Below are 26149 nucleotides of genomic sequence, written 5' to 3'. Positions count from 1 at the left end.
AATTTGTTATAAAGTTATAAACAAAAGGAAAAACAAATTAAGCATTAAAAGTTGTTAAAGGGGTGAAATGTAAAATAAGCATAAAAGAACGAGTGATATAGCAAATAATTTTACCATTTGTTAGGGGTTGTCTTATAAAAATGTCCAAATAGAAAGTTCTTATGGGCCTCTTCGGCCCAACCATTTTTTTTTATCTTATGGGCTACATAATAAACCACGTAACGGCTACATTGCGTTCGGCCCACGCGTTTAGAAACCAGTCTGGCCCAATTATCATTCATATTACGGCTCTATATAGGCCCAGCCCACTCTCTCTCTCTCTCTCTCTCTCTCTCTCTCTCATTCCTGTTCTTCTATTGAGATCAACGTCACTCTCGAGCTCCGGTTAATGGCGTCTTCGATCGCCAGAGGAGGAGAAGACGAGGGGGAGGACGAAGAGGTCTCTCTTTCTATTTCTTTTGATTTCAATCTTTACGTCTTTTGTTCTAGGATTTTTTTTTTGGTTGGTTTTCTGAGAATTTTTGATGCATTTTGTGACATTCTCGCTGAGGTTGAAACGGAGGAGGTTGATGAAACCCTAGAAGAGGTCTTGATGTGTGTCTTCGTTCTCTCTTCGCTTTTTCTCTATTGGAATCTTTTTCTTGATTTCTTTTGGAATTTGATCTAGTTGTTCATTTTTGAATCTTGGTTAGAATCAAGATAGAGAGAGAAAATCCTGTGAGTTGTCTCTCTTCCTTTTTTGTTATTTTTACTTTTCTGAGTCTTCGTTTTTGGATGATGGAACCCTAGCAAAATTTGTTACTTCAGATATTTCTCAATTACAGTATCTAATTACCCGTCTCTTTAATGATCTGGAAAGGAAGAGACGAAGAGTAGAAGTAGAACGGTAGAACCCGAGAAGAGGTTCATCTTTGTCTTCTTGTCATGGCTTATTTTCAGTCATTTCTTATTTTTTCAAGAAACAATTATAATTTTTAAATACTGGAGTTCCTTAGAAATGTGTGTGTGCACGGGCGCTGTGATTAGAATTATTTCCTTGTTTAGCTTGAAATTTTCCATTCTTTTCATCTCATTAATTTTCTTTCACAAATTTCAGATGAAGGTTACAGCTTATTTTGTAAGTTTTGGTGTTGATTTCGTTTAAATAACTGTGAGATTGTGTCAGATTCAAAATATGATAATTTATCATATTTATGGTAACCGAGCATTTGGTTCTTTACTGGATTAGAAAGCCAATTGGTTAGAGATCATGCACATTATATCAAGATTCCTAATTTGTGTCAATTTTTTTATTTTCAGAATTAGTATTTGACGAGGTGTGTAAATTACCTTCAATTTGGAGTTTTATGGTCTACTTCTCTAATTTATTTCTATGTGATTGATTACTCAAGATAAGAGTTGGCTTTGTTGGTTGCATGGTGTCAAGTGTCTTTTAAAGTTTTAATGCAAAGATTTATATTTCAAAATTGTAAGATCTAAGGATATTCTTAATATTGTTAACGTTTTGTTTTCATTATTGTTGTTTGTTGAAGAAACTAGTTCCCGTGAATTCAAAGTTTTATGTATTTTTTCTTTGATTTCTCGCTGGATGAAGTATGAAAGTGAGAAAGTTGTATGATTAGCTAGTCAAAATTGTGGGAGTTTTATTGATTGCATGATTGTAAAATTGTGTAATTTTAAATCCAAGTTTTATATTTAATATTCTTATGAACGAAGATTTTCTTAGATTTCACTGTTAGTATTATTTGTTCAGGATTTAATGCCCACGTATCTTGAATTTATAAGCCTTTTTGATTGATTTATGGTTGTACAATGTAAGAAAGTAGGCAATTTGTGGTTTATATATTGAAATAATGGAGGTCCTTGTGGGATTTGTTTTGATTAGATGATTGTAGAAATGTATGATTTTGAAATGAATTGATTATTTTTAAGCAACATTTTATGCTTCCAATTTTTTATGTTTTCACCACTTGGAATTGTGTTTTTTTTTTTACTATTAATATTTGTTGAGGCTCATTTCTCATTTGGGTTCATGTTTATGTGTTTTGTTGGTCATTTATATATAGGGATATTGGGCTATGTCAGGTTCTTGTAATGGAAGCTATCTTGAGTACATGATATTAGAAATATGTAATTTGAATGTAAAGGTTATGTTTAAGAATTTTTATGAACTATGATTATAAATTATGTGTAGTATCTTTTTGGGAATTGAATTATATTTATGTTGTAAATTGCTTAATATGACACCTTAAAGTTGTCAAAGAACGAAAAATATTTTTGTTGTATGTTCATGAATTTGTTGATTCTCTTGTATGGCACTTGTTCAAAGTTATGATTGGTGTCCTTTTGGCATTGATATAGATTTGTTTGTAATATGGTGCAAAATTTGTTTTTTGAGTTGCATGTGTATGATGTTAACGATTGGTGCTTAGAAATGTCCTACCTACTATAAGTCTATAATATAGTTGCATTTGCGGATCAAATTTCCTTCATCTGATGTTTACTCATATATTTTTGATATAGTATTCGTGTTGGTCTAATCCTTTGGAAGCATAGATAGTAGAGACAGACTATAACTGGTTTATACGGTTTCTAATCTTTTCTTATTGCACCTAAATGGAACATGTGATGGTTAAGTTCCTAATTTTCATCATATTTTAATTGTTACTTGCAACTCTTTTACTTGTGTTCTTATATTAGGACTTTCGCTCCATCAAGCCTTGTCTTGGTTTTTAGCATGATTTTATTTTGTTCATCATGTACATTATAGTTGTGCCTATTAGAGTTAATTGATTTGATTGAACACAATGATTGGTTTAGACTAGCCTTGATCTTCTTTGAATTTTCTCCTCATTTTTAACATATTAGTTTGCATGAATTATATTTTGTTCATGTGAAGGTGTGAAATTATATTAAGCTGTTTTGAAAAGCTCATATTCAGTCAAGGCTTGGGAACCATATTTATGCATTTTATTTGTTTGGGTATTCTAACTGGTGGTTCTGTTGCTCTCTACAGTTTGAGGGCTTTGATGACTTCACTATTGCATCTTCATGGGAAAGGTAATTTATTTATTTTAAAGTAAATTTGGGCACAAAATTTTACTTGGACCTTTGAGCATGTCTTCTTTGGTCATTAATAAAATCAGAATTAATGAAATAATTTCACATAATGTTCTATTTTGCTAGATTCATATCTGAAATAGAGGCTGTTTGTCGATTATGGCTCTTTGATGGCCCAAAGAATTTGGTGGTATGTTCTAATGAGATTGTTATTTCTGCAACTATTCTTTTCATGCAGTTCTTCATCATTTTAATCTTGCAATTATATGTAAAATTTGGGTCATGTATATACATTTATAATATATATATATATATATATATATATGATGACTCTTTCCTTTTCATCATCTTTCTTCTGACAACCTCGATGACATTTGGTGTTTGTATGTCTCTTCCTTATATCTTGGGGATATGTCTGATGCTTATAGAGAGCTGTTCTTGTTCTCATCTTGTTTCACCCTTAACAACTATGACATCATACTTTCATGTCAATGGAACTTGTTTCTTAATTGTAGGACAAAGGTGCTGAATGTTTAGATCATCCAAAGAACTTGTACAAGGTTAAATCTGAACTGAAATATGGTGGTAAAGATTACTGCTTGGAGTTCTACTTTATGATTAATAAAGATGGTAAAGCTCTACTTACATTTATATGTTTATATCTACCAAAGTGAGGGTAGAAATAAGTTTCATTTTCCTTTTGACATCTGAAACTAAAGATTGCAGGGCAAGCTACTGAATGGGTTGACAACTTGCATAACATTCAACAATCATTTGGTGTAAATGAATTTCTGGTACATGTTCTGTGGTTTGTGTATTACTTTTCCATCTTTGATGTGCCAATTTTTGAAGTATATTTGTTGGATTGTTCCTGTCTGTCTACTGTCCACAACACGCAAATTTTACTTGCCTTTACTATCCCTTCTTACAACAACTAATCCTTCTCATTGCTTACACCTTTCCTAGATATATTTTAAATTGCTGATGTTGGTTTCACATGGTTCATCAGGTTATTGCACCCTTAAGCGCCAGTGGGGTGGTTCTTGACTCACCTGAATCAAGCAAACTTTTAAGTGCTGTAGCAATTGCTTTATCAAATTGTGGAAGGTTAGCTGAATTGTAAAGTTTATGACATCTATTTTAAGAATAATATCTTTGTCAAACAGGGAACTGTTCGCATGTTACCATCATGCTGATCATAGGTTAATTACAAGTACCTTCTATCTATGGTTTTCCATATTGTTCAAAATGCTGTTGATGTGGGGAGAAGTGGTCATTTTGGGACCATATTGCATATTATATACAGTAATAATATTAGGCTTGAACCTCAGATGGTAATATTTGGCCAGCTTGTGTAGTTGAGAGTTTGCGATAGTGATCTGACTCTATTTTTGTTTGAATAAACCTCCATACTGATAATTGAGCCTTTTGTTTTGTATTGTATAAGTCATTTTTGAGCCTTGTGTTTTGTATTTTACACTTCATTGTTGAGAACATGATGCTTGCTATCAATTTTGTTTTAATTGCTTATTACCTGGGAAATTTTTGTTGGTTAACTGGAAGGAGAGTTTATGTTTGTTTGTGTGAATGGCTAAAATATCCTTATAGAAACTTATATGAGCCCTATATTGAGCATCAGCGCAACCAAATATTTTTTCACCTAACTTTTATTTCCTTAGTTTTACAATTTATTAGAAATTTCTAAATTTTATTTTATTTTTATATTTTCGGTAATATATAAAAAATTTTCTTAACACAATATGTGAATATCACTTACAATCATACAGGTGAGCGCATACATGGATATTTCAATGTGTTGCTTCACTGCTTTGCATATATATATAGCATTTAGCGCCTTTATAGACTAGTTCCTTTTTCCAATTATGCCTATTGTGTGTATTAACTGTTTTCTTTATGTGAATATATATATTGCATTTAGCGCCTTTATAGACTAGTTCCCTTGTCCAATTATGCCTTTTGCATGTATTTAGTGTTTTCTTTATGCATACATCTTATTTGCTGCTGGTATTGTATGGCTTATCAAATGACAATTATTTTCTTCGTGTTTATTTCTACCTGTTTTGCATGATTTGTTTAGCTAAAATATTCCTGCCATAAATATTTTACCAAGGAGGAACGTTAATTGGGAAGTTATTTGCCAATCAATTTTGTGAATTTCTTTAAAGGGATGGTTTCCTTTGATCCTTGTATTGGCCTAAAACTTCAATCCATTTTTTACTTTTTCACCCGGTTCTGAAAATGATGAGTATTTATATTTTTATATGCATGTAATGTGAAAATACCCATTACAGACTTATGTATGCCAACACAAAAGAAAAACAGTATTCGGTCATTGATCACATACTGTAAGAAAGTGAGCAATGCTTAGTACAATTAGAGATTATCATGTACCAACACTTGCTCGCGGTGAACATTTTCTGTTATTATATAGCCGATTGACCATGGGAACTAAAAACATATATTGACTTAGAATAGAATTTGTAGATGCTTATGCTGCTCGGAGCTTCCTTGTTTTAGTGTCATCTAGAAAGAAGTTGGTAGTGGTTATTCAATCTGCCTCTCTTTCATTTTCTTAGGTGTGTGGGTCTCTTCTTTTCTACCTAATTGACAAGAGTGTTGTAGGTAGCAATATATTTGGTGTTGCATTTTAACTATCTAATTAATAGCTTCCTATTAGAATAACAACTAGAATTTTGTTGTATTAATGATAGATTCTGTTATATTAGCTTAGGTGTTCTTTGTGTGTTCAGTTATGTTTTACAGATAACGATGTTCTCTAATAAAAAAAACAGTACTCATGTCCCCATGTTATTTATCTTGTGTATCATTTTGTCAATTTGTCTTGCCAAGTCTTCTAAATGGTATGGTGCTATGAAGCTTGCTCCTTGTGGGTGTCCATTTTTGGTTGCCACGTCCATTTATTTGTACCTTGTATGTCTAAATCTTCAGATTTTGATTATTATAAAGGAAATTGTTGAACTGGGAGTTATTTTTCTGTTAGTTCTCTTTCAAATTCTTTTTTTAGGGGTTCCTTTTTTTTATGCTTCTCATCAGCATTAAGTGAGTTCTTTGTAATTCCTTATCTCGTGGTACTGGTTATTGCTTTCATTTATCATTGGTATGGCCTGCTATAAATTTTCATAAGAATGTGAAATAGTTAATCTTCCAACTTTCTGGACTGAATGAATGTTATTTACTTAATTGTGGCTTTGCAGTAATTGGCCTGCATTTGTTCCAGTTCATGATCCTTCCCGCAAAGCGTACATTGGCATACAAAGCACAGGGACAATTTTTACTCGAAGGTTTGATGCAGACAGAATTGGTAGCCAGGTGCCTGTAAGGCTTATGCATATGGAAGGGCTTTATGAGTTATTTGTTGCGAAATTTGTGAGTCCTTCCATCCTTGTCACTTGACACCAGAACTTATAATGTCTTCAAGATCATGTCAATGCCTACAAGGTTAGAATACCACTTTATACTGATTGGAAAATACCAATTAAAATTCCTGTGCCATGTTTCAAGAGGAAGGGGGGTGGAGGGGGCAGATTCATGTATGCACATGTATCTGTAGCACATCGAACAGATTATTATCTACAAGGCTTTCTGTTGTTTAATCATAAGATGAACTATGGAGGAAAGTGGAGGTTAAGCATGCCACATTATATTCTCAACACAATCTTTTTTTTTTTTGAAAATTTTATTGAATTATATTATTTGGAAAATTTACTAGATTATTGCTAAATCTAATCAAATTATCATATTATTCAATGGAAATTTGTGCAATGTAAAGTATGGGTTTCCTTCTGTATTCTGAAAATTGTATTGTTTTCTTTGCAGGCCTCTTTTGATTATCCAATGAACTATTTTAAAGTAAGCTTTGGAATGAAGTTGACATATAGAACGCCTCCATTTGATGATGACGAAGAAGATGTTTTAGAGAACGTGGAAGCTGAAGTTAAAGAATCAGAAGAAGTGAATGATGGTTATGATCGTATTAAAGTTCAATGGGATGATGATTGCCCTTGGGCAGAGTGGTATTCTGCTGAGGACCCCATTAAAGGTAATCCTTATTGCTGGTATGACATCTCTTATATTAATTTTTAATTACATTCTTTTGATGCATTTCTTTTAGTTTCTATAACTTCTCAACTTTTCTTCTTACAAGTCTTAATCAATTTTTAGTTATTTATTGTTAAATGAACTTCATTCATCTCTCTAATCTATCAAGGTGATAATTTAGTTTGATTTATAATGTATTCATTTCGTTTGGTAATTGAAGAACTCAAATTGTATTTAGGTTACAAACTTAGACAATCAACAAAGAAGATTTCAACCTGTGGTCTCATACTTAGATTTTTATTTAGTTCAAACATCTTATGATGGATTTCTACTCTTTTGACATGCATCCGTTTTTTGTTGCAATCTCCTCTACAGTTTATAGTAAATAAATACAAAATCATTAGTTTCTACCTTAGGTTTCTATAACTTGAATTTTTTTATGTTTCCTTGTATCAGCATTTATTGCCTTGGTTTCTGTTGATTTTGTTTTCTCTATTGTGAACCTATGGGCAAATAAACTCATAATATTTATTTCTAGGTACTCGACATATCTAATACTTATTAAGAGCGATTTTATGTTCTTCTAGATGTAGCATTTGAAGGCCAAAGCTTCAATTTAAGAATCATCATAAAGCAGGTATCAGAGTGGCAAGAAGATATTGGTAGTTGGATGTAGTTGGCCCATGAGATATAAGGGTAAAAGATAAAATCAGTCTAGAGGAGCATTGAAAGGCCAAACAATAATTTAAAAATCATTATTTTGGGGGTATGAAAAGGGATAAGAAGATAGTAGTTGTGGATGTATCATGGGATATAAGGAGGAAGATGAAGGATTGTATTTGTAGGTGCATTTGATTACAATGTGATCTGTTGTTCTCATATTCCCTGTTTTCTATATCATCTTTCTAGTGTTGATTATCCCGTTCTACACTTCCAGTTTCTTATTTATTTTCTTTTATTTTTTCCTCAATTTGACTAATCTTTTTTCATTTTAACTTATTTTTAATATTTTAAAAGTATTGTTTAGGAAACAAAAAAGAGAAAACTAACTTTTTTTTTTCCAACCAAACATACTCTTTTCTCTCAGTTGTTAAAGAACTTTGATGATTATGAGGTTGGTCTTAACAAATGTTTGAGAATGCATTAAGATGGTCACTGTGCAAAGGCATGAGAAATCATTGAATGTGTCTCATGACCCTTGGTAAATTTATGAAGGCAAACCTATTATTATCAAAATGGTGCAACCTTTTCTTGTAGAAACTGTTATTGCAAAAGGTGAAGGAACATTAGAGCCTTTACATGGGAAAGAGTGTGTGTGTGTGTGTGTGTGTGTGTTCAATTATTTGACTGCCTATTTTGTTTTCTAATCTATCCCATAATATGTTTTTCTTTTAGTGTAACTTTTGCTTCACTTTAGAATTAGCCCAAAAAAAGTTATTGATCTTTTTGTTATAGGCTTTGAGTTGATCACCATTTGGCCAAGGAATACATGTGAGAGCTCCATGGAGATGGCAGAATTAGAAAATGCTTCATCATTTGATGCTGAGAAGTGGAGTCTCTACCCTCTTATTTCGCCGAACATGTAAGATATAGATCAACTTAAACTTCTGTTTCAAGCATGACCAAGAACTTACATATATTGAGGATATACGTGAGTTTATATTGCTGTTGACTTGCAACCTTCTTTTTATGTCTGTCTGAATAGTAATCCTTATCGTCTATTCTTCATTGTTTGTTTCCCAAGTGTTGAATATATTATTTTCCTTACTTTTAACTCTACATTCTTTTCTCGTGTTGTCTAACAAGCTTTTCGATGAGACTATAATAATGTCTTGCGGCCAACTTGGTCTGTGTTGCTGGCGGTCATAGTTGCCTCACATTTGTCATTGCCTCAGAGTCGTAACAAAATTATTTCCTGCCAATAAGTTTACCCTTTTCTGTTAGACTTTTGATGGAATTTGTTGTGAAGGTGTTTCATGTTATTTTTATTGAAATTCAGTCTTCACGAATGATCATCATCACTACATCAATGTTATTCAGGGATACATATATTTTCTTAAGCAATATGGACATGCTGCTTCTCAATTTGTTGATGCCTTGGTCTTTCTCCAATTTCATTCTTCAGTGCATAATTTAGTCCCTTTGTCTATGTTGATGGTCATTGATGACATGCTTTGCTATCTTGGGTGTATTATGTTCTGCATACAATAGTAAAAGATCATTTATTCTAGCTTTTTCTTTGTTTCAATAACCATTCTTTGTCTGTCTTCGAAGCATTTGCCCTTTTGTGGCGATTAACCTGATATTCTATATCCAAACTCCGATGATGCCAAAACCTGTTATTTTGGAGAATGAAATCTGACCTGTATCCATCTATTCTGTAGGTTTTATCTCCTCAAGATGTTTGTCTTGTGGGTTGTTTACTGGACCTTTAATGGCCTATATCTTTTGCCTGTCCCATTTTTAGCTAACAAAATTCCACAATGTCTGTTTACTGGATATTTTGACATATCTTTGTTCTTGGATTGTGTCCTAACTGGCATGTCTTAGGATTGATGATTCTGATGGAAAGTTTATTGGATTTGCCTCTCAACTACGACTTCTAGTTGGTGCCTTGGAAAGGTCTTTTGATGCCAAGTTTTTGGAAGATTTTGTTTCAGGTTAGCAAATCTATCATTTTAGATTAGCATTTAAATGAAATAGCTAGAAGATATATTTAGCTAATGTTTTGTGTCTGCCTGTTAGACAGCTGAAAACATTGGTTCTGACAATTCGAACCCTGCTGTTGTTATACCTCCTCCAACAGTTCGGGATCGTGTTCTTAAAGAGCTTTTTCACGATGGTATTGTGGGATATTATTTATTGGGTTCTATGGTTTTTTATCTCTGTTTACTTTATTTATTTATTTATTTTTGTGATCGTCACTTGTGAAATATTTGAATTGAGGGAATATATTCTGCTTTTTTACATTTAAAATTGCTAATGTCAATTGACTAACCAAATTGATGTTGAATAGTGACTCTTTTTAATGTGTAGCGGTATAATTTCACCTGGTGGTTATGTTGACCACATAATTGAATGAAAATTTCTAGCTTTGGCCTATGGACATCTAGAATGCCATTTAGATGTAAAATATAGTGATGAGGTTAGGTTGGTCACTTAATCAAATAAGCATTAACCTGCATGAGGGGGACTGATATTTAATTTGTTCTTGACCTTAGAAATTCTATTCCTTGTGTATAACCCTACACTTACAATCATTGCTGAAGTTGAATGACACATACTTTTTGATTATATATGGAATGCAGCCCCTTCATGTGATGTCTTGTGTTAATCATTTTCCTTACATTATTTGGCCAATTATGAGGATAGCTGAGTAACAGATTTGAATGACTTCAATCATTGCTCCATGCTCTTCTAATGTTTCATTCCTTTTGAGTTGGTAAATCCGTAAATGTGATGTAGACATTCAGGAAGTTAGGGATAATGTTACAAATAATTGTATTAGAGGAAGTGTTCAAGTTGTTTTATTTGAGGATATATGAATACATTGTCAAACAATTTTAATCTTGTCAACATCTTTCGTGTAGAATCTGGAAGGATATTACATGATAATGGGAAATAATCTCATCTATAAATAATATTGTGGCAAGCTAAGAATAACTTTGATACAATTTAAGAAAAATAATTGTATTAGAGGAAGTGTTCAAGTTGTTTTATTTGAGGATATATGAATTCATTGTCAAACAATTTTACCCTTGTCAACATCTTTCATGTAGAGTGTGGAAGGATATTATGTGATAATGGGAAATAATCTCATCTATAAATAATATTGTGGCAAGCTAAGAATAACTTTGATACACTTTTAGAGAGCAGTTTTAGTATCCTGCATTGCTGTCCAGGGTTGGCCTAAATAGGTGTGAATGGAAAAGAAGAATACAGAAAGTAGACTCAAGTAAGTCTGTTATACTTGTAGAACATTTTCTTTGATGGTAATTTCATTTAAGAAAAATATATATACACAACTGTTTTTCCCTTTCTTTTGTGCCTAGTGCAATACCGATTAAATATATTATCACTACAGGTGCTCAAATTTCAAGTAGTTTAGATCTTGAAAGTAAGAATTCTCGAGCTATCAAAGGTGCTCCACTGGAATCACTTTTTGCGCAATTCTGCTTGCAGTCACTTTGGTTTGGCAACTGCAATGTTCGTGGTTCGTATGTCTCACAACTCAATTTTTTTTCTCAATTTCTGTTTATTGTCCATGCTCAATATTATGTTCTATCTTGGGCATGATACCATGCCATTTCCCATATATTCATAAAGCCAATTTTACGTTTTTGTTGGTTTTAGCAATAGCAACACTCTGGATTGAATTTGTCAGAGAAGTTCGTTGGTGCTGGGAGGAGTCTCAGCCACTGCCGAGGATGCCATCTGATTTGGATATTGACTTGTCTTCTTGTCTGATACATCAAAAACTTCATTTGGTACTTTTACACCTTTCTGATGAAATGTTCATCTCTTGGTATCTGACCTTTCTACATCTTTCGTATGCAATGTTGACTACTCTCTTGAAATTTGGAATACATATGCTACATGACATGGTGTTTCTAGCTTGTAATCACCTAAATAGTCATATTTCTTGTGATGTGGGCCCGTGGCTCCTCTTGGCTAAATGTTATGGGGTGGGTTGCATTGTTTGACTGATTCAATTAGGACACAACTTTTCAAACCAAGTTTTGTAGTCTGAATGGTATCTATGGTGAACTTGATGAGAAATGCTTTTTTCTGTGATGATACACAGAATGTATTCCTGTTCTTTTTGGTTGACTAATTGCTAAATATTATTGCACAATGTGAATATAATTGTTTTTGCATTGGGTTCTCAAGTCTGAAGATCAAGTGTAATTAAAAGTGTTAGCCGCCCTTGAAGCAATGAGAGTGTAAATCGCCTGAGGTACTAAGCACCGACTGAGGTGCTCACCTGAGCGACATGAAATATCATTTTTAAAAAAAGTAAAATATAGAAAAAAAAACATTAAAATTGCATAAGATTAAACTTAAATTAATATAATAATAATCTACTAAAATATTGAAGATCCAAATAAAAATATAAACATAAAACCACAAAAGAGTATGCAAGACCTAATTTAGAATCTTAATTCTAGTCTAATCATTGTCTAACTCCATTAGGCCATCTTCCTCATCATCTAGGCTATTGTTTTCCTCATCACTGGATTTATAATCCTCAATTTTTTTCATCCAATTCATATGAATTAAATTGTTTCATAATTCTTGCTCTAGAACTAGAGCTTGAGCCATTGTCTATTGATCTCACTCTTGATCTAGTGAACATATGCATGAATTGGTTTTGAATGTAGAACTCCTTCCCAATTAAACTTCCTTATCTTTCACATAAAATCTCTCAAGTTTTCCTTTAGTTTTTCTCTTATATAAATATCTTTCCGTGTTATATTCTCTCCTAAAAAGTTTCTCCATATTTTCAAAAAGTTGCCTTAATTTGTTTTTAAAAAAAATAGAAAACCTCCGTTCTTAATTGTTACACTTTCCAAGTATAATTGTTAATTGTTTATACTTACTAAAAAGCATTTATTACTCTATAATATAATTTCCGAAAAGCATTTAAGAGAGATAAAAAGTGATAAAACTTATAAAAGCAACGCTTTTCTTTTCTTTTTTCTTTTTTTGCCTTGTGCCTAGGCTGAAGTGCCCTGCTTAGGTAGTGCTTCTTTGATGGTGTCTCGGCTAGAGGGTTATGAGGCGCTATAGTCTCGCCTCACTTGGGCGCTTAAGCGGGTGCTTTTTGTGCTTTTAATAACACTGATTTAATGGTTTTAAGCCTGTTTTAATGAGCACTCACACATGTCCGAGGTTCTTAGATTTCATATGCAGTCACTTAAGAATGCATCCCTGTAGAACTTGAAATCATTATCATGCTGAAATGACCATTTAAAAAGTGCAGTTGCTTGAAAACACTTTTGTGAATCTTTAGTGAAATATTACTCATGAAAATCTAGTAGGATAGGAACCATGTAAATGGTTAACCTCCATTTTAGGTATCATAAATTATAATAATGCTGGTTCTGCTGATAAATTTCAGGATTACATATGTAAAGCAGATATTAGGTCTTCTTGGTGAACTTAATTGTCTTTGCATTAAAGTTATCAGTTTTGTTTGCATTGTCATACCTTTTCGTAGAACTCTTCTTTAGCATTATTGGAAAAGTTTATTTTTATTATTTTTATTATTTATTTTCTATTTTTATGTTTTTTTGCTTCTTCAGCTTGCCATATGCATCAAGAAGAAGAATTTGCTTAATCATGAGAACCACACCTCTGTTGAAATCACAGGCCAAAGTTCTGATGACAAGGTGATAATTGTTATTCTTTGACCTCATTATTTTTTCTTTAGATCTGTGAGGATTTGTTTGATTTGTTTACCATATGATTAATTCAATATTATGTCACCACTGACCACTCTTTTGTCCTCTAATCTAATTATACAGGGTCTTGCTGAATTTGATAGAAATGAAATTTTGGATTTGCCGCAGAATGAGAGTATGGTAGATGAATTCGATAGGTAAAGTAAGCTCATTAAAGGTTTTCAATTTTCTATTTTCATGTTTAGTTTAAGATCAGATTTGAGTCTAGAAAAGCACCAGAGAGGCCAAAGATGATCTCTCTCTCTCTCTCTTAATTTTTAATCTTGTTCACTCTGCTCTGTTGTTTACCTGATCTTGTTGATTGTAGTGCCAAAGATCACAGTTGCCTTTGCCTGTTGTAGAACCTTTGAAACATTAATTTTAGACATTTGAAAGTCTAATGCAATTTATGTTTTATCAGGATTTTGTTTATTGTATCCCTTACTTGTAGCCTTCATCAAAAATGTATATTTAATGCATTTTTTCATTTTGTATGTTTCACTTACCTTTGTTACCCTTCTATCACCTATATTGTTCACATTCATGCCTTTAGCTTAACAACTAAATAAAATGAATTTACTTAACAGTATATTTCCCTCCTTGTGTTGAATATTGTTAGAATAAAAACTCATTTGAATAAATGTGCGCTTGATCAACACTTCATTCTCATCCTTAAGTAATTTTCATTTGTTTCTTTTGCCTATCAAGTATGCCTGCTGCAGTTGGGATCATAACTCCTATTCACAGGCTCTCCAGATCAAAGTGTAGGGCCTTGACTAGTCTCAATCAGTGTTTTTTGGATCTGAATAATTTTTGGCACACACAAACAGCTTTGTTAATTCCTAAAGTGTTTGGAACTTCACATTGTCTCGAAAGCTTTGGTGAAACTTTGCTCTTTAGTAATGTAGCCCTCGAATGACTCAAATAATATTTACTGCAATATTTAAACATTATTTTTGTATGAAACAAACTTGGTTAATAGTTCTAGCCTTAAATTATGCTGAATATGATTAATTGTGTTCCTATATTTTCTCGACCCTTTGTTGTCATTAGGCAACTTTAATTAAATAGTTAGAATGGCGTTGCTAATTTGGTGCAAGACATGTCCTTTTCCCTGTGTGAAAGGGTGAAGAACAGTCAATAGTTCTAGCCTTTAAATTATGTTGAATATGATTAATTATGTTCCTATATTTTCTCTACCCTTTGTTGTCAGTAGGCAACTTTAATTCAATAGTAAGAATGGCGTTGCTAATTTGGTGCAAGACATGTCCTTTTCCCTGTGTGAAAGGGTGAAGAACAGTCAAGAGGTAGCAACTGCCTCTAACCAATTCCTCTTATTTTTTGAGATGGCAAAATGTATACAATTCCTTTTTAAGAAATCACAAATGATACTTTCTGAATGTGGTTATGTTTGAGGGTTGGACTGGGAAGTTGTTGCGAAGAATGTGTCTCTTAGAAATAGTTTATTTCCCTTCAAGACAAACTTCTTGTCTTAACAGTATTTGAAGTCTCAAACTAGCAGGTGAAAATTTCTGCTTGTTCACTATGTCAATACTCTTCGTTTGAGTATATATTCTGACCTTGTCCAGTCTGATACGTACTTTTCTGACATCAGTTAAATGCTTGTAAATTTGTTCAGTGACAGTCCTGATTCAGAAGGGACTACTGGAAACCTTACTGTGGATGCAGAGTGTGCAGTGGCGTCTCCAGATGCACATAAATCATGTCCAATCAGGAAGGGATCTTCCGGTATTGTAGGAAATATGATGCTTTTGCATTCATTTCAGAAAATGCATGCTCCATATACACAGGTTTCGCATCTTCTATCTTCCTTGTTAGTGATGTTAATGGGCAACGTCTTGTTTGATGACTCTTATCTTTTGACTTGCAGGATGCACCAGTTATGACAGAAGATATGCATGAAGAAAGACTGCATGCTGCTGAAGTTTGTGGAGATGCATTTGTAAGTTCCTAGTTCTTTATTATGTTGTTTGTCTGTAATTTGTCTTCATAATTTTCACTTACTGAATCAATTTATTTCATGAAAGTTGTATTGTGTGAACTGTTCAGTATTGATGGACTATTGCTGTAGTGACAACAGTTAAGTGGACCTTATGTTGCCCTACATTATTTTGACTTGTCTTTGTCTGTGAAAGCTGAATATTGCTTTCTTCAGGTCTAATGGTATTATCGTCATTCATATTACCTAAAATAGCCATTGGAAGTTATTATGCTAATGTGCCAGCAAGTAAAGCACCAAAAAAAATTGTGCTTTTGATAGCAGTAACTTAATTTGCAAAGTTTGACAATGATTTATTTTGAACATAGAGATCACCAATAGTACATATTATGTTCCCATAGGCTGAAGGTACTTGCAGTGTTTAGCATCAAAGTTCCTCTAATAGCACCGTTATGCATTTTTTTAAATGAATATTTCATTTGGTAGTCCATTATCTACATCCCAATGCTACCTTATTGCTTGAGCCAAAGTGGGAGTTAGGTGCAGATATTATGAAATTCAGAGGTTACTGATTTCAATAAAAGCACAGTTTTCTTTCATCGTCGCTAATGGGTTATGTACCTTGATAATGATACCTTTCTTTATTGGCAATCATGGTTCCATGTATCTTTTGACTTTGTGGTTGCTTATGCTTCCAATTCAGAGGTTACTGCTTTTAATAAAAGCACAGTTTTCTTTCGTCATCACTAATGGTTTACATAGTTTGACAATGATACATTTCTTTATTTGTCAATCATGTTTCCATGTATCTTTTGACTTTGTGTTTGCTTATGCTTCCACTTGCAACTACTATCTTGTAAGTTTTTACACCAGCTGAGAAACATGATGGCATTTCATTATTGCAGAGCACCTCCGGGCAATTGGAAAGAGACATTCTCTCTTCTGGTAAGATGTGAGAAACCCTTCCATTTAAATTTGGTAAATTCAGTAAATTCCTGACCATTTTTTATATACTTCAACTGTCAATAGTTATTATCAAAATAAACTAATATTTGATGGAACTGGTTTTGCTTTTGTTCTCTTTTCCTTCTGGCATAGGAGTTGACATTTCATTTTTCTCTAACCTGTACTCAGCCATTTATGTATGCTTGAGCTTAATTATTAGATATAACTAGAAGAATAGTGCTGAATATGTGGTTGGAATTAATAATAATGAAATTAAAGGTAACAAGCCTATTAAGTTGTTCTTCCATTCTTATTTAGATAAGTTTCTGGTGCTTCCTCTCCCAACTTTATCAATGCTATCCACTTGCCATATCTTCTATCTATATATGATTGTGTCCCAAGCCCCATGCATGTGCCATTTTTCCTCAGGTAAATATCTCCCCAATATAAATGGGAAATGTAATATAAGAAATAATTTGTATCTGAGATCATGATAGGCAAGGGGTTTTTTCGATTTGTTATGTTTAGTGTTTTTTATTATGGAAAATCATGATTATTTTCCTTTTGTGGTCATTACGGCGACACACTTTGCAGACTGTTTCTTTCCTTTCATGTATATGCTTTCATTGTTTCCTTTCATATAGATACAAAGGCTTCAAAATGTGAATTATGAAGCAATTGTGTACTTAAGTTTAAACTATGAATACTCATCGCTCCTTTGTTGCCACTTAGATTTGTAGCATTGTTCTGGTGGTATTGTCTGATTCTTTTGCTTGGGGTTTCTTTGCCTTTAGATTTTACTTATGGCTTTCTCTTTCCTATTATCTCCGTTTGAAGTGAAGTTTATAAGGATAGTTGGCTCCTTCATTATCCTTCTTTCTCTCAGTTCTCTCTTGATTATTTTATTTATTTATTTTCTGTTTGATATGCTTAGTTGCATCCACATCAAGGCATTGCCGCATGTAATTATCTTGGTTGTTGTTTGATCAAATATTTGGTTCAAGTATTGGGTTCAGCTAGTTGATCATGTGGCATCCATATCTAGTGTTTTTGCGTTATGTGCAAGGTTCATGTATTTGTGATTGTTATAATAGAGCTGAAGTACTTGGAAGATGCAGCACTGACCTGATTTATTTAGTTTTTCTTAAAGACTGGATTTCTTTCATCATTTTCTGGCTTCATAGCTTAATCTCCTAATGATGTGTTTTCCTTTTGTAAATAAATTATTTTTGAATTGTTATTGGATTCCTTTCTGATCTTTACTTTGAAGGGGTTTCTGCATGACTTGAGTTCTAAATATGTGAAACAGATATGTCAGCATTTAAAGCAGCAAATCCAGATGCTGTTTTTGAGGATTTTATTCGATGGCATTCACCTGGTGACTGGGAGAGTGAAGAAATTGAAGACAGATCCACTGGTAACAAGGAAGACCCTGATCAATGCAACTGGCCCCCTCGAGGAAAGCTTTCACAAAGGATGTCTGAACATGGGAACTCATGGCGGAAAATCTGGAATGACTCTCCAGCTTTGCCGGCTTCTGAGCAGAAGCCTCTTTTTGATCCAATTAGAGAAGGGGAGAAGGTACTTCAACTGCCCAATTATGTTTTATGTTTTTTCTCATTAGCATTTTAGACTAAGGCTTCAGTAATTTTTCTTTTCATGTTTTTTAAAAATGACTTATCAATTTGAAAACCATGATGTTACACTTCCAATGGTCACTTACAAAAATGCATTTAAACTTGGATGGTATATGATAGCCCTAGAGTAAGCCTTCAGTAATTTTTTCATGTTTTAGAAAATGATTTCCCAATTTGGAGAACATGATGTGTTAGTTTTTCAATAGCCCTAGAATAAAGTCTGCAGTAATTTGGAGTTTGGTAAAGCATCATCTATTGTATGCAGGAAGAGTTTCATGATTGTTTATATGCTCTGCTTCTGGTCTTCGCCTCATGTAGATTTTTGTGTGTTCTGTCTCTTTTGGCGGAAATTTGATGCGAAACATGTAGCAAAAGAAATTACATTGAAATCCTGTTTTCTTGTTCATTTTGTCTGGATCTAGAGTATCTAAGTTTGACCCATAGCATCTTGCTTGGGGTTGTCCATGTGCAAAGGAATGTTTTGATACCTGCATTGAGAGCTCATAGGTGGAACAACTCAATGTGAGTTGCAGAAGTGCAATGTCTGGCTCTTGTTATATCCCAAAACAGACATCATGTTAGAGATCTGTCTTGTTGGTCTTTCAAGAATCCAGCTCATTATTATTATAAATCATATGTTTAGGTGCCCCTTGATCTAAGTGGTGTAGACCATAATTTTTCTTTTATAATTTTTTTAAATAGTAATGCATTGGATGCTTTATATGCACAGGTGCTTCATTATCTGGAAACTTTGCAACCACATCATCTTTTGGAACAAATGGTTTGCTCTGCCTTCAAAGTATCTGCTGACACACTTAACCAAACTTCATTTGGTAATCTTCAACTCATGAAAACAAAACTGAACCAGCTTTATATCACACTGGCATCTTCATTGAGGCCTTTGCGAGGTATGTGGAATAGACCGTAGTGTTATTGAATTTTGTGTCTAAGCTGGCACAATTAAATGTTTTTTTTTTGTGCCTTCTGTAGATATTGCATTGTGTTCTATGTCAATTTGGCCAAGTTATATCTAAATGACTCAAAGAAGTGGCTTATGTGATTTTTCTCGAACCACGTCTTTTCAAACACTCATGACATTTTTATTATCTATAATGTTTTGACTGCATTATCAAGCTTGTAGGTTGCAGTGGATGATGTAGCATTCAATAGATAGTTCAGAAATTTAACATCTGGGGTTTAACTTTTTCTTTTTCTCTTTTCTGGCAGCAAACCGTACGCATGACAAGTATGAGTTGATTGGAGATTTGAGACGATTGTGTCTTGTTTTTGAAAACATTGAGAAACTACTAATCTTCGTATCCTCCCTTCATCGTAAACTCAGAGATGCCCCACGCCTTACAGAAGCTATTTTCAATGATTATTTCAATTATTATCTTCCCAAAATGGGAAATAGTTCAGCAAGTATCTGCTTTGATAAGGTATCCTTGACACTTCTGAGTACCATCCTAATCTTCTGATGTTGCTTTAGTATTTCTGTGATCATTTGTAACACAACTTGCCTGCTGATTGAATCATGGCCAATTCATTTTATAGGTAGTTGAAACAAAATATCCTGATGGCTGATTCCCTTAAGAAATTAGGTGCATATCCTCACGTGCTGATTCCTCTAAGATGACAAATTTAGTTTGCTTGTCAAGGCACACTACCAGATGGCTACTTGATTGATTTCAATATTTTTCTGGAAAGGTCTAATGAAGTTTCCATGTCTAGAAAAAACATGATCTAATTTCTGAGTATTCATTTGGGAACAAGTTCATACTATCATATGGCTTGGAAGTTAGTGATTCATAATGTAGCATTTTATGCCTTTTTTTCCATTCCTTCATGGTTCCCTTGTGCCATCAGACCTTAACCACATTAATATCTTGAGCAATCTTATGCATACATGGATCATCTAGAATTAATCTGTCTTCGTGTTCTTTGTTTTAACCTAAATTTTGAAAATTTCTCATGTACAATTTTGCTGGAGGAATACCACACGCACACACACACACACACACATCAGACCTTTAACCATGTTAATATTTTGAGCACCTTATGCATACATGGATCAAATAGAATTAATCTGTCTTCATGTTCTTTGTCTTAAGCTATATCTTGAAAATTTCTCATGTACAAGTTTTCTGGAGGAATACCACACACACACACACACAATGGCTGTGAAATTCATTTGTCCACTTAGAGTTTCTCGTCTTTATTGAATCAGAAGTTCAGCAACAAGCAACAAGTTAGTATGCTTGAGAGAGATGTAGTAGCCAATTTGTTTCCCCCTCCCACTGCCAACCAATCATGGCGGAAAGTTTTGAGCATGGGCAATCTTCTCAATGGCCATGAGCCAATCCTGAGGGAGATTATATTCTCAGTTGCTCATAGAGTTGGTGATTGTCACTATGGAAGCAACATTCCTTGGACTCACACTGAAGAAATTGAGACTCATCGAATGTACATCCGCGGAACATCCAATGATCTTCAGGTTGCACTCTCTGTGACCTCATGGGATTAAGGAGATCTGCCCATGTTTTTTGTGAGATGGTGATCTCTTCACTTGGCTCACACTAACATTATGTGATTTTTTTGAATGGAGGGCTTTGTCAGAATGTGGAAAAGCCAAATGCTGATTGGCTCCATTTGTTTTGAGCAAGCATATTCTTCTGATCATTTATTGTTTCAGAAGCAATTCCATTGATGAAAATGATGTATCATGTTTTGGGGCAGGAGTTCAGTTTCGCCATTTTTGACAGCAGATTGTTCTTTCTTAAATTCTGACATGGGTTTGAGGAACCACAATGCCTGTTCACCTCCTTAGAGATCAAGTCATAATGGTGATGAAGAACAGGATGAAGGTGCCGATATTCAAAGGTGTTTCCCTCTGAATGCTCGTGATAACTTTTGTTGCAGATTTAACTGTCTATAAATACAAATTTAGGTGATCTTTTGGTCCATCAAGATCACTCCCACGTGGATAATGGTCGTAGGATTGTCAGAAGAGATCAATAACTCTTTCGGTCAGTATGTTCTTAAATTTGTTTTCAATTGTAAAATATTTCTGCACAGTTTATCCTTTCTCCTCCTATTACTTGCTTCCTCATGTGGAATCATAACATCTTCCTTTACTGTTTGATAACTTCAAGAGAGAACCATATAGTTTTTGATCCCCTTCACTCAGGCTAGTCTTTTCTACTTTTAAGCAGGACAACTAGAGATGTAATTTGAATTCACCAGATCCATGTTTGTCAAGGCATTTCAAGCAGATTAGGTGCCTTTTTTGTGATACTTTGAACACTAGAATGATATTTTTACTGCAGTCTATATGAAATTACAGATAAAATCACATTGACGTAGATAGTTTGCTTTTAAAATTCATGTGGCTATATTAAATTAGAGGCTATGGACCACTGGGTATGGATCAATGTATTCAATTGAAACATAGGAATAGGCTAGTAGATACATTATAGTATTTATGATGAACTGCAAGTTAATTTATTGCCATACAAGTCAGGCTGGGGATGTCAATCAATAGAGAAGATGAAACCTAAAAGAAATAATAATAAACTTAGGACTTAACCCCACTACTGATGGTGGATGTACCTCATGCACTGCTCCTGAGCATGCTTTATCAGGACATTAAGAGATAGGTCTCTTTCATTTGTTGAGTAGTGCTTAAGCAGCCTGGGCTCTCTCATTTGGAATAATAATTACTAATAATATCCAGCCTGTTTGAACTTTAGTGCAGTTGATCTAGACTAGAATTTTCATCTAAACTATTGTGCCCTAAGTGTTTGGGAATGAAACTAGGGAGTAAGGAATAGATCAAATATTATTTTGCTTCATTTTTTTTTAAATTTTTTTTGGAGGATTTGGATGGTGGAAAGAGGAAAATTTGGCTCAATCATGGGATGACACATTATTGTTTGAATAGTTTAACATTATCTCATGAACAAGTTGATGTTATATATGCTACAACTTGCTTTTGTAATTGAGACTCAATAATAAGTATGTAGGCATGTATTATAGCCTCTATTTATAGTGAGATGACCACTTGCTTAGCTAGCTTTGTTTATGAAATCCTTAATGGTAGGGCCTCACATTGTTTGAAATACATATAAGAAAAACTCATATATATATATATGATAAAGGTGGTTAATTTATAGTGCAAAGATTGATTGTTAGTTAGGAGGGATGCTGGCATTGGATTCTCATGCTTTCATTAGCTTACAAATTTGGTGGTAACTACAACAACACCATCAAAATTTTTTAAGCATCACTGATCACTGCATGCATGAAATTGAAAAGCCTACTACTACGTGACCTACTTAGCACCCTCATGAACCCTAATTACCTAATCCACAAACTTCAGTAAATGATGCCTTGATTCTTTTCTTTTGGTTGTTTTTTTATCTTATAAACCTCTAGGTGTATTTTCCCTTGCAAGAACCTCCTCAATTTCAATGGAAACAGGCTATTAACTTATTGTTATAAAATATAAAAATGATAAATTTGTTATAGGGTTTTTTAGAAAAATCAAAGTAAATGGAAGATAAGGAAATTCTCAATCGTTTGAAATATTTATTTATTTGTTAGCAGATATTGGTACCAAGTTCTTTTCAATGCAAGACTGCTTTCTTTTGTGGAAAGAGAGATCCTTCTTCTTTCAACTTTTTTGAATGCAAAAGTGAATAGTTATGTTATCATGTATGCATTGAATTGAGCTTGTTTGGAATTTATTCCAAATTTTATTCGATAAGTATATCGTTATCATTGATAAAGATAACAGTATAAAACTATTATTGATATGTAATTCTTTTTATGAAGATTTCAATGTGAATATAGATATATATATTTGAATGAAAAAAAAATAATAACAATAATAGTAGAGTGAGTACTAGTTCACATGGCTTGGTTTTAGCCTTAAATGGGGAAGAATGGAAGAGCTGTGCTAATTGGTGTGATGTAGTCACTTCCGGAATATGTTCGGAAATTTAATGTTATTTTCTTGGTATCATTCATTTCTTTCTACCTCATGGACCCACTTTGAAATTTATTGTTGTGTGCCATGTACCCTGTCTCTTTTTTATTTATTTATTTATTTCCTACATAAATTTTAAAAAGTCAAGAAGAGGAAGTCAAGATTAGGATCCTCATTTTTGTAGTTGTTTAATTTCTTCAAAGGATTTGTATTTAAATATTCAAAATTTTTTTTGACTTAATAGCAAATTAGATGAATGGCCCAAATTGTAACGAAATTCAGAAGTATACAAACTAACTATATGGTTCAAATAATAATTTATCTAAAGTAAAGTGTATATATATATAAGTAAATAAAATATTTGCAATTTTTTTTTCTTTATGTAATTAAAAAACCACAAAAATTCAAATATTAATTTTGAAAAAAATAAAAAAACCCTAATAAATAAATAAATAAATAAATAAAAGGTACAAATACGGATGTAATTGGACCAAGCTATCGTGAACCAAAATGACAAACTCATTCACTCTTCCCAACCTAACCTACAAATACCATCCAACCTAATATACCCCACTATTTATTTGTACTATTTCCTTCCTATATTCCCATAAACAAAAAACCTCTCATAGTCCTCATCAAGCACCATCATCAACCACATCAAACCCATAACCAAGCAACCACTATCAAAATTAAAAATACTAAAATAATAAAATAAAATAAAACAAAACCCAAATTTAAATTTAAATTTTTTTATAAAAAAAAATAATAAATAAATAAACAAACAAAAACTCTCCAACTCCTCTTCCACCTTCTCCTCCATTCCCTTTCTCTCCCCTCCCTTCCATTGCATGGACTCCGGCTCTTCTCCGCCGGAGGTCCCTTCCTCCTCCTCCTCCGACCAACCACCACCACCACCATCATCTTCCCAAATCTCTCATCAACAACTAAGCCGTTACGAATCACAAAAAAGGAGAGACTGGAACACCTTCTTGCAATACCTGAAGAACCACAAACCACCACTGAGTCTTGCCCGGTGCAGCGGCGCTCATGTCATAGAGTTCCTCAAATACTTAGACCAGTTTGGCAAAACCAAGGTTCACTCTTCTGACTGCTCTTACTTTGGCCACCCTTCCCCTCCAGCACCTTGTTCATGTCCTCTCCGTCAAGCCTGGGGCTCTCTTGATGCTCTCATTGGCCGTCTTCGTGCTGCCTATGAAGAGCATGATGGCAAGCCTGAGACTAACCCTTTTGGTGCTCGTGCTGTTAGAATTTACTTGAGAGAAGTTAGAGAAAGCCAAGCTAAGGCTAGAGGCATCCCTTATGAGAAGAAGAAGAGAAAACGCCAACCTCCTCTTCCTCCTCCTCCTGCCGGTGAAACTAGTGCTAGTGTCAGTGATGTTGCTGTTGATCCTGCCGGAGAAACTAGTGCTAGTGCTAGTAGTGCTAGTGTTAGTGTTAGTGTTTGTGCTCAAGAAGGTGAAGGTGAAGGTGAAGGTGAAGGTGGTGATGCAAAGAGATCAGAGGTGGTGGTGGAGGAGGAGGCCGGTGATGGTGATGATGATAATGATGATGAAGATGATACGAAGAAGAAGAGTTCTTCAGCTTCTTGATCAGTATAAACTCTTTATCTTTAATCTTCTTTTTTTTTTTTTACTGATTTATGGGATTACTTCTTTGGTATTAATTATTACTTGGGATGAAGATGAAGAAGGAGATGGAGGAGGGTTTAATTAGGGTTAATTAGAGATTTTATTAATATATATATATATATATATATATGTAGGAGTGTATATTTGGTAGGGGAGACAGTGAAACAAGAACGAAGAAGAGGGAATATTATGATCATTAATTCATAGTTTTTTTTTTCTTGTTGTTTCATTTTATTGTTTATGAGCTGATTAATTAATTTTCTTCTTCATTAATTAATTCTCTCTAACTTCTTTTTAGGGTTAATGATGTGTTTATTTCTTCATGCATTGTTTCTAGGGTTTTCATTACAGAAGAACTGCAAGTTTGAGCATATATATATATATATACACATTATTCATGGCAAAACTTTGTGTGAAGTTCTTGGTCTTTCTCTGCAAAAATAAATAAAATAAATCAGAAAATAAAAATGAGCATTAATGGCTTCATATATATCATGCTTGAAAATTTCATAGCTAGGGACCTACATATTAATCTCATTGTCTCATAAATATTATTTACTAGCAAGACAAGCTTATAAATTCATATGTTTCCTTGCCATGCTAATAATTATAAAATAAAAATAAAAGGAAGAAAAAAGACATTGAATTGAAAGAGGAGGAAGAAGAAGTAGGAGAAAGAAAGAGTGGGCCCTCATTTCCTTTTTGGCAAACTTATCTAACATTTTCTTATTAGGGTTCATTGCCCATTTTCAATGACCAAGTCTCTTTCCTTCTTTTGATTCTCCATTATGATCATATCCATCACAAGCCCTACAGTTTCCAACTCTTTTTGTTCTCTCTCTAATTATACTTAATTTTCATTATCTCTAACCCTCTTCTTAAAGATGACAAGTAATTAAAGATTAATTAATTAGTCTAATAATTTGGTATATATATGCTAGTTGTTGTTTGAGAAAATTGCTAGAATATATATGTAGGTAATTATTAACATACCCTAATAAAAATTATATTTGCTTATATATAACGCCTTTTTTTGCTTATGTGATCTTACGATTGAAAATTAATTTATGAATTTTATAAAAATGAAGACTAATTCTTGTCTTCATTTTTTCTTTATTATTATTTCTTTTATTTTTTTAATAAAGTTGACAAGTCATTGTTTACAGTATTTATTATATATGCGAGAGGGATTTTAACTCCATACCTTCTCATTAGCCTTTTCTACCGTATATTTTTAAGATGAATGAAATGAAGAGAGTAAATAATTTTTTTTTCAAAAAAAAAAAAATTGATGTCTGGTTAAATTAGTATATAACCAAATAAGAATGATTTGGAATGATATAGGAACAAATATCATTTTATGGAGGTGTATAAATAATTTATTACTT

At 33.3% G+C, this 26149-nt stretch overlaps 2 protein-coding genes across 6 annotated transcripts; both read left to right on the top strand.

Annotated features, from left to right (window-relative positions):
* Positions 1-317: 317 nt before the first annotated feature.
* LOC120264575 (rab3 GTPase-activating protein catalytic subunit) lies at positions 318-22864 on the top strand. 5 transcript variants are annotated; one of them, XR_005537473.1, is made up of 23 exons: positions 318-439; positions 3017-3060; positions 3187-3250; positions 3576-3690; positions 3787-3854; positions 4070-4167; positions 6297-6468; positions 6919-7141; positions 8596-8722; positions 9691-9800; positions 9890-9982; positions 11225-11353; positions 11494-11627; positions 13446-13532; positions 13668-13741; positions 15223-15394; positions 15475-15546; positions 16449-16488; positions 17798-18069; positions 18856-19033; positions 19353-19564; positions 20353-21151; positions 22731-22864. XR_005537473.1 is itself a non-coding variant. In XM_039272397.1 (22 exons), the coding sequence occupies exons 1-22, from the start codon at positions 389-391 to the stop codon at positions 20647-20649; spliced, it is 2826 nt and encodes a 941-aa protein (XP_039128331.1). In that variant the 5' UTR covers positions 318-388; the 3' UTR covers positions 20650-21307. The 5 variants fall into 5 exon arrangements, 4 of the variants coding, with proteins under 4 accessions (XP_039128331.1, XP_039128330.1, XP_039128333.1 ...); XM_039272397.1 differs by lacking the exon at positions 22731-22864 and having other exon boundaries at positions 3793-3854; positions 20353-21307; XM_039272396.1 differs by lacking the exon at positions 22731-22864 and having other exon boundaries at positions 20353-21307.
* Positions 22865-23923: 1059 nt separating this feature from the next.
* LOC120264394 (protein LIGHT-DEPENDENT SHORT HYPOCOTYLS 6-like) lies at positions 23924-24978 on the top strand. Its single transcript, XM_039272210.1, has one exon. The coding sequence runs from the start codon at positions 23961-23963 to the stop codon at positions 24720-24722; it is 762 nt and encodes a 253-aa protein (XP_039128144.1). The 5' UTR covers positions 23924-23960; the 3' UTR covers positions 24723-24978.
* Positions 24979-26149: the final 1171 nt, after the last annotated feature.

Source organism: Dioscorea cayenensis, chromosome 7, assembly GCF_009730915.1.
Source record: "Dioscorea cayenensis subsp. rotundata cultivar TDr96_F1 chromosome 7, TDr96_F1_v2_PseudoChromosome.rev07_lg8_w22 25.fasta, whole genome shotgun sequence".
Lineage (NCBI taxonomy): Eukaryota > Viridiplantae > Streptophyta > Magnoliopsida > Dioscoreales > Dioscoreaceae > Dioscorea > Dioscorea cayenensis.
This window is presented reverse-complemented; position numbering and strand designations above follow the sequence as displayed.